The 17,750-nt window shown below is 41.9% G+C and overlaps 1 protein-coding gene across 4 annotated transcripts in view; it reads right to left on the reverse strand.

Moving 5' to 3' along the window:
* The window catches only part of RBM33 (RNA binding motif protein 33), a 97,151-nt gene that overhangs the window by 31,789 nt on the left and 47,612 nt on the right, over nt 1-17,750 (reverse strand). For 3 of the 4 annotated variants that reach the window (XM_082192185.1, XM_082192186.1, XM_082192184.1), the window contains exons 14-15: nt 17,191-17,478; nt 13,858-14,487 (exon numbers count right to left, since the gene is read on the reverse strand). In XM_082192185.1, coding sequence (XP_082048311.1) covers nt 13,858-14,487; nt 17,191-17,478 — 918 coding nt within the window. Of the gene's footprint in view, nt 1-4,680; nt 5,107-13,857; nt 14,488-17,190; nt 17,479-17,750 lie in introns of those variants that run through there. The other variant, XM_082192187.1, reaches the window with a different exon arrangement.

Raw genomic sequence — 17,750 nt, forward strand, 5'->3', positions numbered from 1 at the left:
AGCAAAAAACTGCTCTGCAGACGTATTTTGTGAAGATGAGCGGACAGGAAACCTTGCACCACAGGACCCTCAAACGCCCGCGTTGCGAGAAAAACTCCTTTTTCAACAAGAGCCTGTTTATAAACATTTAAAAACGTCAATTTTTCAGCCTTTGCGCTCTCTCTCTCTCTTACCGAGGGGTAAAATACTCTAAAACCAACTTGTTGAGCAAGTTCATTAGCAACTATATTTACCAACTGGCAGCTCTATAATGGCAACACTGGCATGAGATGGGGCAGTACACTCAAGTGGACTTGTCTTTAGACATTCAGTTAAATGGGGTACGGAAGATGGAATTAAAAACCAAATGGAAGTTCTGGGTAGAATGAAGTTGTACGTCTGCCCTCAATAACTTTGCATATAGCACTGAATCTTGGTCTCCTGTTTGACTGCTTAATTTGCAAAAGGAACTAAAGTGGATGCTTGGGTTGCGAACGTGATCTGCGCAGGAAGCACGTTCACAACCTGCAGCGCCGCATCTGTGCATGCGTGGGTTGTGATTCGGCGCTTCTGTGCATACGCAAAGCACGTTTTAGCATTTTTGCACATGCGCAAGCGCTGAAACCCGGAAGTAACCAGTTCCGGTACTTCCGGGTTTGGTGCGGTGCTCAACCCGAAAATGCACAACCTGAGGCGTCTGTAAACCAGGGTATGACTGTACAGTGGTACCTTGGGTTAAGTACTTACTTCATTCCAGAGGTCCGTTCTTAACCTGAAACTGTTCTTAACCTGAAGCACCACTTTAGCTAATGGGGCCTCCTGCCGCCGCCGCACCACCGGAGCACGATTTCTGTTCTCATCCTGAAGCAAAGTTCTTAACCCGAGATACTATTTTTGGGTTAGCGAAGTCTTTAACCTGAAGCATATGTAACCCGAGGTACCACTGTAATCATACAGTGAATGAAACTCTGTCCAATTGTGTCCTTCCACTGACAGGAAGTGCTTTTGTCCAGTGAAGGTTTCCATCAGAAGAACAGAGCGGTAAACCATTTCCTTTGATTCCCCCTCTCCCATGCCACTGCCCATGCTGTTTCAAAGCTCCCCCATCCCCCACAAAAGCCTCTGGAGCAATTTTTTTAGTGGGGGGCATCAGCAAGTATAATCTCCCTTCCCATTCTGTTGACAGAAGCCTCCACTGTATCCTTGTGTCTTCAATCAGCAGAGGGACACCACCGCAAAGAACACTAAAAATTAAAAAGTTTAAAGACCAAAGTCTTAGAAACGGACAGCACATACATATTCTTACTGCCCGGGGCCGGGGGAGGGATTGCAACCTTTTTGTAAACCACTTGGAGGGGGGGGGTTGCAATCAGTGTATGAATATTATAAAATAAATAATAAACAAACCAAGTTTATATGGGGACATGGTCATGGTATCCAATTCCTAAGAGGTCTAAATGCAGAGGGGAGACAGGAGCTGTGGCTCCATTCCAGCTTTTTTCTTCTGTCTGCAACTCTCTGCGCCTCTCTTCTCTCTCCTGCAGCTTTCTTCTTCTTCTGTCTGCTTGCCTTGGTTGCTTCCCTGCTTGTTTATCTCCTCTGCTGCAACCATCGCCGGGAAGGCCACCACCACCATAGCCAAGCACATATGACTGAACTCACACAAGTAAAATGCATGTGTGCTGTGGTTGTACTGTGTACATATGGTGGGTAACAACATTCCATTATTTGAATTATATTGACTTTCTGGTTTATTTCTCATGGCAATGCGCCTGGAACACATATGGGGAATGCACTAGCAAGACTCATGCATTCCATACATTACCTGGGCTCACATACACTCACAATTCTTATTTCCTACAGGATGGCAGAAGCAGGAGAAGATAGAAGCAGGAAAAGATAAGAGTGACTTCTTTTTCTTTTCTATTTTCTGGTAATGTTCACAATAGCATTGAATTTAAGCGTACTACTGGAAATTAATGTTTTGTTGTTGATGTACTTGTGTGCTGTGAGCAACACCATGCACACAAAGCCCAGTGCTGCTCAGGGCACTTACATGAATGCACAAAGGTGCTATACAGACTGTTCTACACATGTTCCTGGTATTTCCAGCACAATCACCCAGATTTTTCCTTTCTGAAGAGAATTCATGTTATTTGAAAAACATGCCCTTCAAAGGTTACAGATATACACAGATGAGCTGTGAAAACTACAAAGATGGTCCTTGCTACAATATGCTATCTTGCCTTAGGAGGACTTTAAACGTTTAGCAACACAAAACACAATAATTTATAAAACGCAAACATGCATGCGTTAGTGACAAGTGAAATGTTAAGTTAAGATTGACCAAATTCACTGGTTTCTAACTAGTAACATAATGGGCAGAATAACAATGACCCAAACCGCTACAATACCTTGATTGCACAAAAAATGGGTGATAAGGTTTGCCTCGTATTTTGCTTGCAATATTTGTCATGCACCCCAAGAATCTGCATATAAAGGAATGGGGAGAGCTAATGAAGTGGTGATTTCTTAATACATAACTCAGTATCTTATTTTTATAACTGAAACAATTAACTCATAATTCAATGAACACTGAGAACTATCACTGAGAAATAGTCATACCTTCAGAGTCTCAACAACTGTTTACATTTGCCTTGGGAAACAGATTATATATGGTTGTATGGTAAAAATAAAACTCCAACTGGAACGGTGGTGATGGTGGTGGTGATGGTGATGGTGGGGATACGCACACTACTGACTTCTGTGATGGCAAAATGAAATGGCTAAGTGTCTGTAGTTCAGAAGTTATGATGACAGACACTTCCTCTTAACTAAAAAAGTTGGCAAATTATACTATACAAGAAGCAAAAAAAGTACAATTCTAGAATCTGTTTCTAACCAACTTTGCTGAGATGTAAATGTTTAGCAAAGGAAGTCAGCAGTTATATTTGAACACATTTGAACACAAGTCAGCAGTTATATTTGAACACATAATTTAAAGCTGAGGTTGGGTATGGGGTTGGTTTCCTCAAAAACAAACAAACCATGACAAATCAGTTGTGACTTAAATGCTTGGCATGCAATCACAAAAAGGATACCAAAAATGTAGCCAGCCTTTCCCATTCCTGCTCTGCCATCTTTCCCAACCTCTTCTGGTATCCTCTGTGATAGAACAGTTTCTTGTATCTTCATACCAGGCAAGTCTCCTAAGTATTCTGAGGTGTTTTCCAGCTGGGACCAGGATAGACTCAGCTTTCCTTTCCTGTGATGATGGAACGGCTGCTATGCCTTGGAGTTGCATGAAATTTCTAGGCAGGAGCTCTCCTCACCTGGCTACTGAGGTAACTACTCATAGCAAGAAAGACAATTGGGCAGAGACCCTACTGTGTTATGCAGCATGATGGTTAATTCAGCCCAAACAAAAGATGCCAGCAATCTACAGCCCTCTAGCCCACAAGGCATTTCCCAACACTGAAGTGCTCACCCACTTGAGATTTTATTTTATTCCATACACACACACACTCAATATATAATTACAGTTTATGGAGTTGAAAATACCTGGGGAGGTGGGGGGGGAGAGGAAATTGAGATGATGCGTGGTTTCAGTATTGTCCTTTTCAATGGCCTATCCTAATAATGGGCCACTGTACTTTAAAGAAGCCATCTCTCTACTTGTTTCAAGTGTAGCATTACTACAGTGGTACTTAGGTTTGCAATACATTTTAGATTACAAACACGTCAAACCCAGAAGTGCGTGTCCCAGTGTGCAACCTTTTTTTGGATTACAACCCTTGCAGGGGGGGGATTCTGAACAAAAGTTTTTGGGAGGCCCCATTGGCGAAAGCGCGCCTTGGGTTACAACCTGTTTTGGTTTACAAACAGACCTCCGGAACATATTATGGTTGTAAACCAAGGTACCACTGTACTTTCTCTAAGAAGTTGGTCCATTTTATGGAACAAAATTCGCTCTCCTTGCAATTGCTATTAATTGATCTATATAGTAGTACTATCAGTGTGCCATAACACTTTACAGACTGCAAAAGGTCAGTTCACTGCCCTGAGGAGGCTACCTTCTTAAATTTGAGTCAGGAAACAGAGTGAGGGCCGGGAGGGGAGGAGCGGTAATTAGGGAAGCAATGAACACTTTTAGCTACAGGTGGAGTTACAGCAAGGCATGGGAATCAAGGGGCTGTGCCAAATGATTTACAGGGCAGGTGGATTTTGAAGAGGGGTTTGGGCACAGGAAACTCCAGGTGTTCTGGGAGGTAATACCAAGCATGCAGGGCAGCAAGGGACAAAAGGAAAGTCTTTTGAGGGAACAGACCTTTGGATGGCACAGCTGGAGGACCAAAGTTCTGGCAGGAATGTATGCGTGGAGAGGTATGAGTGGGAAGACCATGGAAGCCCTCTGAAGTAAACAGAACAGGGCTTGGGTAGGATTGTGCTATCTATACTTACAGTAGTAGGAGATGAAAAATACCTTGAAGTTCTTAAGTAGCACAGTTTCAATTAATGGAAGCAAGGCAGGTCCTGAGCACAATTGCAAAATACCGAGTCTGAATGAAATCACAGCTAAGCTGTAGTCCTGCCCTCACTAACAGAAATGTGAGTTGTCTCCAATATTGTTGCGGATTTCCATATAATAGAACCGATGTTATGATCTATGAGATCACAATAAAAGGGCTATAAAAGTACACATTATTTAAACATTTTTATTGCATGAGATGAGCAATACAGATGCAAAAAAACAAAAGTATACAATAATTAAACTTTTTTGAACAGTTCTCATTTTTAGAGAGCAATGCTTGCTTCCCAAATGAAGCAAAATTTTCTTTCCCTCCCCCCCATTCCCCCACCTCTTCCACTCTTTTCACTCCTGATATAAATGCCATAGCTCATGTAGAGTGGAATGAACAGTTGTGCTGTTTCAGCCTTTGGAGACACTATGACTATCAACAGTTGCAAAAATTACATAAAAAAAGCAGAGTTTCCATATACGAAAGACCCACTAGTGCAGTTCTCCACAGAGACTAAGGTGTGTTTCTTGGTCCAGTATAAGACTCAGCATTTTCAGACGACAGAGGACTAGACATATCACTCTGAGCAAGGGAGGTCAGTCTTTGGCTAAGGAGAAATCACCCAACAACAACATAAGATGGTTGAACAGCAGTTAATGTTAAGCATTCTGTAATTCCACAGTAGTCAATGGGTATCATCCAACATGTACACATGAAATTCCATCACCAAAAAGGAATATAGGGACAATAACCACAAACCTGCTTCATAAGACCGTCATCACTACTCCGCCATACTAGTTTATACTGTCACAATTAGTACAATAACCTCAAATCTTAGTGCTTGCTATTCCACAGGCCAATGGATTTATTTATAGCGAAGGAAATACCAGAAGAACCGCCCATAAGTCAGCCATCACTAGCCCACGATGCATTTATATTTGATCTCAAGAACAAATGCTAGTGTTAACATTTAATATATTTTTATGTTTCTATGTGTTACAATTGTACTGGGGAGATCAATGTAAAAATATGCCCTTCAAACCCCTTAACTGCCATCACGTCTAGGCACTGTGATGATAGAAGCTTCCTCTTCTATACATGATCCTTTAAGTTTAAGAAGCAGAGGAAGAAATAATTATTAATAGCGTCAGTCCACCTAATTCAAGGAATGGGCAAGTAACTTCATAATGGCTGCAGTAATTCCCTGGGATCAGCTCTCACCCCCAAACGTCAAAGCTTCTGCCAGTTAGTGTATTTCTCTCTTGCAGTGACCTATTTCTACAAGATCCCCCATTTGCCCATATGGGGTTCAATTCTGTAGCACAAGCGTGTCACAAGTGCTTCCTTTTGCATGTGTTGTGTTTTAGTATCACTGGGGGGGGAATGTTAAGCGGGTACTAGATTTACCATTTTCATGATTTATGAGGATGCATTTATGGGGATGCAGGGGCGAAGCCAGACAGAGAATAAAGGTCATCTGCATGTACAGGGATGCTGCGAGAATAAAATTGGGGATTGTAGGAAAAAGACCAGGCACCCAGAGTCCCTTGGAAGAAAGGTATAATAAAAATTGCTAATATATAATTGTGTTGTGCTGTCACTTGTGTGCAAATGGTGTGAACCCCTTTTCTGTCAAGTGCTGCTCCAAAGGAAGATGCCTGTAGTACACATTACAACTACTCTAAGTTTAAACGAAAGGCCAGTATGGCTGAAAGGGAAAAATACAGAGTCTAAGGACAGAATAACAGCACAACGAAAGCAGAAGGAAGGGGGCAAGCCTAAGGGTGTTTAGTCAAAGAGGGTCTGGAACGTAGGGGGCTGAGAGACAGAGGCAAAGGTTTGACAAGACTAGGCTCCATTAAATACAACGGGGCTCAAATGAATAGTATTTAACTTCTTTCATGGGTTTCATTGGGACTTGGACCCAATCCAGAAAGACAGTAGAATGAGATGGAAAAAGTGGCTGACAAGAATTCAGACTGCAGGTGGGGGATATCTATTGTTGAATGTTCCCTCCTATTGAAACCCAAATATAAATATAAATAATATATAAATGCACATCAGGGAGAAAGTTTCTAGCACCGCCCACGTTGTGTTAGTTTTTTGCTTGCATAGTGATTTATGTATGGGTGCACTCATGATTCTACACTTGCAGTCTGAAGTGGTTCTGTACATTCTACTAAATTAAGCCTCTTCCACCTTAATTCCATTGCATGTGCCGATCTGGCTTCAGTTACAACTAAATTTATTTAGAAGGGGGACAGAGTAGTTGGTAGAAAAATAGGCAGGCATTGTAACAGGCTGAGTTAAGCAGGAAAAGAGCTGGGGAACAACCCAGGGATGTGTGGTTGTTTCTTGTTTGAAGGCAGCAATGTGTGCATTGTATATTTCACCTATTTTAATACCCACCTAAACATTCAGCTGCAAAATCATTTAGTACAACGGGGGGGGGGGGGGGGGATGCAACAGCACAACCCAGCTCTGAAAAAATATCTACTGCAGACCAGGTACAGAATGCAATTAAAACTATGACGCAAACCAAACACTGGTAACTCCCGAGTGATGAGGCTGGGCATTTACCCTAGCCCTGAATACTTGCAAAGGGCTCACCATTCCAAAGATACTGCCACTCTCACTTTGCACCCAAGAAGTTCAGAGGTCATGAGGGAATTCCTGGGTTGCATACTCTACATCTGCTGGATTAAGGGGGGGGGGTTCCCTACTGAGAAGACCTTACCAGAGAGACCCCAAAATAATACAGCTAGCACTGAAGACCAAAAGCAGTCCTTAGCAGACAATGCAACAAGCTTGAAAAGGAAGCAGCAAAAGCAGCGAGTCATAGCAGCCATTCAGCCAAATAGTAGCCCAGTTCTGAATGGCCATTATCTAAAATCTGCCTCCTTGGCAAAGACTTCCAACTAAAAACCTGTTGCTAGCCCAAAAGGCAAATGACATGATATGAACACTCCTCTGAAGAATGAGTCACAGCAACTGAAGAGCATAGTTTCTTATTTATCAAATGAACAAGTTAGTAGTATGAATGCAAATTTAACACAATTTCTAAAATTCTCTTAAATTTATGGTTACTCTGGAAACTTCAATGTAAGCCAGACAAAGAGGATGAGACACACAAAGATATTTCTGCGAGAGCTTTTACTACAACACTGATATATGCACCCAAGAAGCAGAGGCAAAGCAGAAGCATTGTTCTGAGCAACCAACAGTGAGTTAGGAGGTTGACCTCCTAGCGTAAACTTATCCCAGTGTTATCCCACCATATTCCTAGCAAGTGTTAGCAAATCTTGTGTGTCAAAAGTCAATCTGAAAGTGCCCATGTTGTGTCACTGATGTCACGATGTATTAAAAAAAATTCCACTGTGAATGACAGCATGAGTTTGCTAAGATTAATTATGCTTTTAAATTTATTTGTGCTCTGCTAAGTCAATATATTATGTATGTTTTATGTATACTGACAGCTATGTCCAACCCTATACAAAAAAAAACCTACTCAAGGTGGCTTACAACAATTTAGAATTCTTATTATTTTATATGGTAGCTTATGTGAGTATTCGTTACCTAGACAAAACAAAGTAGTTCGTTAATGATCATACAAGTTTTCATCAAGTTTGTATAAATCTGAAAATGCACAGAACCAACAATTCTGAGGGAGAGAACATGATGCTTTCAGAAACAAACTATCCAAAAGTAAGGTTTACTGATTTCAGTGGAGCTCACTCTGCAGAACTGGAGCACTACAACCTGTCTAGTCTTGCCCAGTGTCTTGGTGGTGGGGTAGAATAATCCGTTTTCCTTGCCACACCAACGCCCTCCAGAGACAAAGGTGCTGGCACTCCAAGGATCTGCAAGTCTCCATCAACATCTCTCCATCTGATGTCCACAAGGACACAGAATAGAGAAGAGGGAAGCAAAATGGCAGGCACCAGTTTAGGGGAGAGAGAGAGAGAGAGAGAGAGAGAGAGAGAGAGAGAGAGAGAGAGACTCTCTTCTAAAATGGCACCTAATTAATCAGGGGCACTTTTTTAATGGTCTGGAAGGTTAATAGATGAACCTATTTGATCAAACACTGCAGCCCTCTTTTTTTTAAAAAAAACTTCTAATACACAGTGTAAAAATGTAAATGTAAGTATATATTTTGTGCTCAACTTCCATGGTACAGTCTTCTTTGGGCCAAAAATGCAGTAAGGAAAGAGGTTCGCCATTTCAATATTTCTGTTTGAAATGTTCAAAGCGACCTGCAGATCAATGAGTAAGTGATCAGGATTCCTGCCATGTGTGCTATTTGCATAATAGTTCTTTTCTCAAGGCAGAAAACTGACTTTTGACTTGCAGGGAACACGTATCCCTAACCACAGCATAAGGGCAGCTTGAAATAAGAAAATCCCTACATAGAGAATATGGTTACAGAGAACAGCAAGCACAGGTGGGATTACATACACTTGTGTTTTGCCTCATTCTCATTTGCTACAACAGGGGTAAAGGTAAAGGAACCCTAGGGAACTGGAATTACGTAGCAGGCCAGATCCTTATCTCCCCTACCCTGCACAGGCCAAATTTGACAGGTTAGTGGGAACACCAACCTGTTAATCACCTAATGTCACAATGGTGATGGAGTGCTTTGTACCACAGATCAGCTGATCCTTGGCAATTCAGAGTGCTGAGCAGGACTCTTTGCAAGCCCATTCAAGGATTGGCTAGCTAGTTACCCAGTGGGAACTCAGTAGTGCAGCCAACCCCAACTGGCTTGCTCTAACTGCCAATCAGTAGCATCTTCACCCGTCCCTCACCTGACATCACATATGATGTCAAGTGTGCGACTGGGGCAAGTGGTTTGGAGAAAACAGCCTTATGGGCCAAACTGGGATCTGTTCCCAGCTTAATTAAACCCATAACTCAGAGATCCCCACTCCTGTGCTACACAATAGGAAGCTTTGGTGAGCTGAATGGTCATTTCCCATGAATATCTGGGCACCCCAACTCTCCCACCTGACAGTTTATATGTTGCATGCCAATCTACCACCTTATACATAGGTTTTCTGTGTGAAAAATAGGGAAGCTGATATAAATGATGTTTCATGAACAAATGGGAGAAGGGTAGTGCTTTCATAATACACTTCTAAAGATAGCTGAAGAATTATGACTTTTCTTCAAACTTCTGAAAACAATGGATTGAAGATCACAACGTCCAGCAAATGCTGCAGTTGGCTTTGCAATAACATGCAATGGCACAGCTGTGCTGAAAGCACCAACATCAATATTCTTGTCAATGAGTTTGAACAAAAGCAAAAATGGAAACACGTCTTCAACAGGCTGGTAGTTCTCAACACTTTCAGAAAGAGCTGCAATACCAGAAGATCAATATACTGTTCAGCCAGAACATGATATAGCTGACCTAGATGAGTTCAGATTTTGATGGAACACTTACATTCAAAACCTTGACCCAAAGGAAGAATACATAGATGCCTCAAAGGAGAATTACCAAAACATGCTCTAGGCAGGACGAAGAACTAGACATTCAGCAGGATTTGGGATGTCTACCTTACAGAGGGCTCTGACAGACTTAATCTTTGTGTAAGCTTAGACTAGCAAAATTGTCCAGACTGTCTCCCTTGCTGCCAATAACTCCCCTTTTCTCTGTGCAGCATGTGGAACAAAGTAACATGGTTGTAACTTTCTGACAAACTATTGAAAATTTAATCAAGCATCTTGATCTGAGTTTTCATGCTTAGTAGCAATTTTCTGTATAAAGGAATGTAGCTATACACCTGCCTGCACTGGAAAATTGGCTCACCCCTATTTAGAAGTTTAGAGGAAGATACAGCAAGTCCCTTAGGAACTCTGCAGCGTGAAATATGTCTGTGTATTGCAACAAGAGGAAATATATCACCCAAATATACCAAGCCTGATAAATTAGTCCTGGCAATATCCTGCACTCACCTGCTTTTTACTCACAGGAGTAGCTAGTGGAGAATAAGCAAAGCACTCCATTCTTCCTTTCCCAGCCTCTCTTGTGACTAAAAAACAGACTAGCAAAACACTGGACTAACTAGAAATGAGCAGTCTCTTCCCACTCCATCAACTCACTTGTTTCTATGCTGAGTGCTCCGTGAAGTCATGGTAAATGGTCAGATCACTCTGCCCCTTTTTCCAATAGTCTATGGTGTTTTATGCTAGTTGTGAGGGAGACAAAGCCTGTCCTGCAAGTCAAGGTTCCACCATCAACCTGCTGTGTTTCTGTCCTGGACGACTAAGTGCTGATACTCCTTTCTGTGGATCCAACAGGTTGTCATGCCAATCGTTCTAGATCTACCCCCAGCTTCCCCTGTGCCCTGTTTCGCCTGCTGAGTAACTAAGCGCAGCAGTTGAAACCTCCAGCCCATGAGCCTAATTAGGCCCACCTCTGAACTTGGCCCAGGAAGTCATTTTGGGCAAACCATGCCCACCTGGGCATTCCCAATCTCTTATTTCTGATTTTAGTGTTATAGTCCCACAGTATTTAAGATCAGAGATAAGTGTGGCACTGTGTTACTTAACATTAAGATTGAAGATAAGCATCTGCTTCTAACTTTTACCCTCAAAGGACATGCAGAGGCCTATCTCCAATCTTAGAACTGTGGGACAGCGCTAAGATAAGAGAGATGTCTGTGCTGATCCACTGGCATTAATTTTGCCATCCTATGAGGTTGGGTGATTGGTAGGTTGGTGGCCCTGACCAGCCTTCAAAACTGCCTGCAGGTGGTGGGCTTTGCCATCCCTGGTCTACCATAAAAACCCAGAAGGCAGAGAGAAGGCGCACTCTACTTTGCTGCCAGCTCTCTCAGTTGCAATGATGGAGGCATAAGAGGGAGCTTCACTTCCTGCGCACCCAGTACAGAAACCCAGCAAGCTGCTGGAGAAGGAATGAAGCACTCCATGCCTCTGCCAGCAGCCTGCTTGCTTTCTCTGTCAAGTGGGGAACAGAGGGCTTCCTAACCTACAACCCTATAATGGGTTGTCAGCAGAAGGGCCAAACCCTGGGTTGTTACCCACGCTGGAAGGAGAGAAGGTGAATAACCCCCTGCTGTCCAGCAAATAAATGCAGGTGGTTGCTAAAAGAGGGGCTGAACACTCCATTTCCTTTCTGCAACCTCATGCACCTATGTCAAATTTCTAGTTGCCTATGGCGACCAGGCAAGTGGTTGAAAGAAGATTGTATATATCTGCTACACTGAATAACTACAACAATTCGTTGTAGAGACTTCTTGCACTGGTATATATGATTTCAACAATCCTTTAGTTTTTACCAGTTGGAATTAAGATTGCCTAGCTATTACTATTGATAAAGAATATAAGCCTGTCAAAATCTTGTAAACGAAAGTGATTCCTCAAAGGATCACTATAATCTGAGCTGGAAGAGATTCCCATCTGATACTTTAAGGCAGGGTGCATTGGCCTCAATCCAAAGCAGCTCTATGCACGTGAAGGCTAGGACCATGCACACTCAGCTGGAGCTCTCTTTGAAGTTCTTGCCACAGCATCTCACACTGCCAAGGAGGCATGCCAATCTGCAATTTAAAAAGCAACTTGCCTCTTTAGCAGTGGGAGATGTTGCGGCAAAACATTTCGAAGAAAGCACTGCTTTCAGGCAGATGCCTTTCCTGCGCACAAAGCTTCTTTGTATTTCAACCTCCATACATAAACCGTCCCTCAAATGCCTGTCCAGCCTTTACAGGACAATCTCCAAGGAAATTCTACAGCCTCTCTGGGCTTCTTACTCCCCTGCTGAACCGATCTTACAACTAAGCTGTACTTAATAAGGAACATCTTAAAACAACTTCTCTGCACTCTGAACTATTTCAGTCTGAATCCTAACAATTTAACCATAGTGATTAAAAAAGGTGGGAAATAGAGCTAATTATTTTTCTGGAAGAAAAACAACACCACTGCATGAAACAAATTAAACTAATTTCAGCTCACTCCTTAAATTATTTCCAATGCTGTCCAACTCCACGAAACTGGATGAACCTTTACTAAAGGCTCAGAACTAAATAATGCCTCAAATATATCCCAAAGAATATTTCTGCAATAGGAGCAGATAACTTGTTTTGGCCAGTAGGCTGTTTGGCATATCCTGCCTGCGAGTGGATGAGAAGTCATGCTTGCTATAAAAAGGACTGCCACTACAGAGTCTCATTTTTTTCTGTGATACATGTGATAGACACATAAACAAAATAAACCCTTAGCTCAGTTCTACTTGGTCTTTATCAAGTCCTTTCTGCCCACTTCTATCGGAGTACCATTTATATACACCCTGTGCTGAGGTTGCACAAAACAGGACAGTACAGCCTACTTGGGGAGGGGTGGAGAACTCCAAAGTGAAACCTTTCCTGGCTACTATCCTGTGTATTGCACTACCAACAAAATCTGAGTCAGGGCAGAAGCCTGAATGCAATTTTATTGTAAACTAGTTCTCTGCTACTTGAAAAACAAGGCACACAAACTTTGCTATTCTTGTCATTAGGAGGAAGGGAGGGAGGGTGAGGGGAGAGAATATGGTTAAACATACACATAACTTCCCTTCAACTTAAATCCATTTCCTCATTTCTCACATTTCAAAGTCCTTCAACAAAGTTTCTTATTTTCTTTCTAGAAGAGGTATACACAGCTCTTAGGCTTTATTCCTGAAAAATGCTGCAATAAACCGCAGTTTATAGCACACTATTTCCTGGCCTAAAGGAGGACTTTACATATTTGCTACTTTCCCAAATGGAAATTATTCCTCAATTTATTGTCACTTTTCCTAAGGTCTGGCATCCTGTTACCTAGTAATCAGGTAGTGACCTAAGCACAATTAAGTAGAGAGCAACAGCTCATACAAAGGCTTCTGTTAAAGGAACAAAGGAGGGAAGATATTCTGGCCATAACCACAAATTGTTAGTATTCGGTTCATCATCCACTGCTCTTTTTTGGCTGTGGTTAGTTACCAAATGTTTTTTATTTGGATCAAAATCAAATGAGAACCTTCTATTAAGTCACCAGCATGTGGTCTGCCTCCTTTATGCTACTTGTGCTTGCCCTGATCACTTGATCCATTTGGCGATCAGTTCAGCAAGACCATTCAAGATTACAAAATGGGGAAACGTACATGTATGATATTGGGGGAAATGATTTAAACTAGCTATACACAGCTGTGACAGTTCAAAATTAACAGGAATATTTGAAATGTGTGTTGTCGTCCCCCCAAGCCTGTGCTTATCAATCTCCATTTTCTTTGGGCCTTTGCAAATAACAACACCAACAGGACAGACAGGGACCACAAAACACACAAGAAAACAAAAGACAGACAAGCCTGGTAACTTACCCCTCCTGACAATTTAATCACCCTGACTTTGGTGCCGACATGGGGCCCATCTCCACTACCACTGTTTGCCCGCTGCATGACAGTTCTTTTCACCCCAGGCTTCAGTTCCTGAAGCTGGCCTTGTACTGATGCCACACGAGCAATCTGGGATGGGTTCAAGTGGGCTGCAGGAGGCTTGGTTTGCAACCCTTTGTATGGCAGCTGGAGCTCATTTTCGGGCACTGTCCTAGTCTGTCTTAGCTGCTTCACTGTTTTTATTTGCTGTCCTTGAAACTGTGCATTATCTCCAGCCTGCGGAATATTTGGGGGCTTAGGCTGAAAAGCAGGGGGCGTTGGAGCTACTGGGTCTTGCTTTTTAACCATCAGCCTGCATTTCACATTTTGGCGAGGCTGTGCACCAGGAAGGGGAAGCAATGGATTTCCATTGGTGGGCAACTGTGAAGTTTCTTCCTCCTGTTGTTGTGTTGAAGACTGCTGCTGCTGTGCGAGCCTTTCAAGCAACTCTTTTTTTCTAGCTCCAGCCTGAAGTTGCCGCCTGAGCTCCTTTTGTTTCAAGATCTCTTCTCTTAGGCGTTTCTGTTCTTCTATCTTTAAACGGTAGAGTCTGGTTTCTTCATCTTCATCAGGAAACTACAGAACATCAAAGGAAACAAGTTATAGGGACAGTAACTCCTATCCAGCTTTGTCAAATTTGGTTTTGCTTTTAAAAAAAGAGAGTGCATTGATGGCATCCATTCCCAGGAGCATCTTAAATTAACTGAAATATGGTGCTAATGCTTTTAAATGACATAGCTACCAATGCAAGTTTATTACTAGGGAACCTATAAAGAGTCAAAAAATACATGACTCTAGTTTGGACTTTACTTAATGAAAAAAAATCAGAATGCTGAAACTGAAGCCTTCTAAATCGGAACTCATTTAGAAGTTGCTGAAACCAATTAAACTATTAATATAATTCAAGATCTCAAAATATTGTTTCAAATGGAAGCTGTAACAATGCAGAGGCAGCCCACTGTCACATGGGTTTTATCTTGCTCTTTTCTGACAAACTAACAAAAGGTAGGGTGGTAAATGACCTGAAAGGCCCTGATTAGAACTATTGATTTTTCTTACAGAATTTTCAGCCTGATCTGAAACTCATTTGTCACACAATAATTGGTTATAATGAACAGCACAAGTCAATCTCTCTGACCTTGAACTCATGCACTCTCTTCAGAATTAAAATGTTGTCAAATGCAGTGTTGGAATATTAATGGTATATCAGGAATGCCTTTAATATTCCAGCCTTAAGCTTTTCTGAAAGTATTATACCCTTTGTGCATCAAATAACCTTTCCAAGGGGGCTAAAATTCTGGCAGAAAACACATTCTTACAGGAAGCTACAGGGAAATCAAAAACATCAAAAGAAAAGCTGCTTCCAAGTGTTGCTCCTGAGTTTGCAAGTTTCAACAGGACAAACGTTAAAGGATAACATAATAGGCTAAGAAATGTTCCTTATTAAACACTACAATAGTTTAACCCCCTAAAGCACCAACCGGATATGCTTTATTTAGTATACATCTTGAGGAAACCTCATTCGGCACACAGCAGCTTAGATCACCAGCACTTGGAAGCAGTGAAAAAGTGGAAGATCCTGCACCATGGAATCAATGTAACATTGCCTGAACTAGTTTCACTCACATATTGCTTTCACAAAGATTCTCTTACGCAATGTTCATGTTTAATTGGCAGGTAAGATGTTTAAAAAGCCATCAGCTGAAAGTGTAGGCAGGAGAAACTGGAACCTATCAGTTACAATTGCATACTATTTTGAATTTGCTAGGCTCATCTTAGTATCTGAGTTCCCCATTCCCATTTACCATATTTCTAACTCAGATTAAGATGCTACATGACTCCATGGCAGAGTTGGCATTGAACCCAAGGGTACCACATCTAACTCTCTGCCCACGGGACCACACTGACTTTGACCATCTGAAACAAAAAACTGAGAACACTGAAAATAGCCATCCATCCAAAATGCAATTAGCAAGCTTCCCATCTTGCAGGGTAAAGTACTTTAGTCTAAGTTTTACGGGCCAATTCAACCTAACGTGATCTATTTCACTGAGTACAGTTACTCTATATTCTGTAACAACCGATCAGAAAAAACATCAGCATTCAGTAGTTAGCATTTACAGTGACAAACCATTGATATTCATCATTCAAGCCTATCTGTAAGGGATAATAACAGGAATTAGCAGCTATATAGTTCTTTAGAATATTCAAAGCATTGTTTCAGTAATTTTTACAACAATTCCGCAAGGTAGGCTCAGTATTATGCCTATACTAAGACACCGTGTCTCATTTAAAGCCATAAAAGCTCAGTCTGCGCATTATGCCAAGTCAAACAATGGCTTAGCATGAACAGTTGAATGTGCAGGCTCTCAGAGATTGTGGCTACTCTGCTCCTCTTACTGTTACTGTATTGAGCTCCACATGTCTAATGAACCCAGGTTCATGGTTTAGCTCTCTCCACACAAACTATGAATTGTAACCAAGATTTGTCCTGTGGGTTATAGCCAGTGCTTGGTTTGGGACAGCTAAACCATGAGCCTAGGTTCACATAACCTGCTAAGCCAAAGCATGACTTAGTCTGGTCCAGCACAGCAGAACCAGCAGATGAGCGAAGCAGTCACAATCTCCTCTCAGGGAGCCTGCACAATTGCTCTGTGCTAAGCTATGGTTTGGCTTAGAGTCACATGCAACTGAGTTTCTAGCAAGTTCATTGCGGATTCTACCTAGGGACTTTTAATAGTACTTTCACAGTAACTTGGTTCTCCAAAATCACTCAATGGTATTCAAGAGATAAATAAAAATAGGCAAATGACTGCAGATTCTTGTTTCCACAAAAACAGAATTTCATTATTTAATATTATCACTGCATCTTGCCAATAGACAGGATAACATCAGGGATGGTTGACCCATGACCTGTGGACCACATCTGGTGGCTGAGGGGAAGAGCTTCCCATATACCCCATTCCGAATTTACTTCTCCTTTAGGCTCCATCTTCTCATTCCAGCAAAGTGCACACTTGACTCTCAAGACTGGTGACAGTGAGCTCCATTTCCTGATCAGGGCTTACAATAAGATACTTTTGCTGTAACAGATGTAAGTGTAAGTAACAGATGTGCCTTATGTTTTCAGCAGATGAGGGAATCACCAACATATAAGTGGACTGTACGTGCTGGTAGAGACGTTTCTTCTCTCTCTCCAGTTTACTCATCTGTGCCTGCCTGGAAAATAGTATAAATTGCAGAAAACTATGACATAGATAGACAGAGGAGAGGCCTTACCTCTGGCTCAGATTTGATCTCCACTTTAGGTTGTGCCACTGGAATAACTGCTCTAGGCTTTGTCTCAGTCCTTCCCTGTTGGTTCTTCACACTAGCAACAGGCCTTGCAGTAGGCATGGTACTGGTAATGGGTTTTACTTGAGCAGCAGGTGCTGAGGTTCTTCGGTTGTTAGCAGCCTCGATTGCATGCAAAGGTGCTATCGGCAATTCCCGCAAGTTACTGTTCCTTGGAGCAGGTGACTGGAGTTGCTGATTTGGACGCTTCACCATGTTTTGTGTTGGTGTGTTCTGAAAAAAAAATCAACATTAAAAACCCCCTGATAGCATTGAGTTTTTCAGCATGCAGATTTTGCTGTAGCTTAACTGATAACATATGGAGATTCTGAATCACCTTTCTTCGTGCAGTCATTTCTATAGCAAATGCAAGTCTATAGTCCCCTTTGCCATGCTAATGGTACTAACAGCCTTGGATAAGCTTTGAGGAATGGAATCTTCCAAAGAAAGAGCAGACAAAGCAACAGAACTAACAGCTAGTCAGGTGTCCAGTGAAATAATCTTTT

The sequence above is a fragment of the Podarcis vaucheri genome (genome assembly GCF_965113315.1).
Source record: "Podarcis vaucheri genome assembly, chromosome: 12".
Classification (NCBI taxonomy): domain Eukaryota; kingdom Metazoa; phylum Chordata; class Lepidosauria; order Squamata; family Lacertidae; genus Podarcis; species Podarcis vaucheri.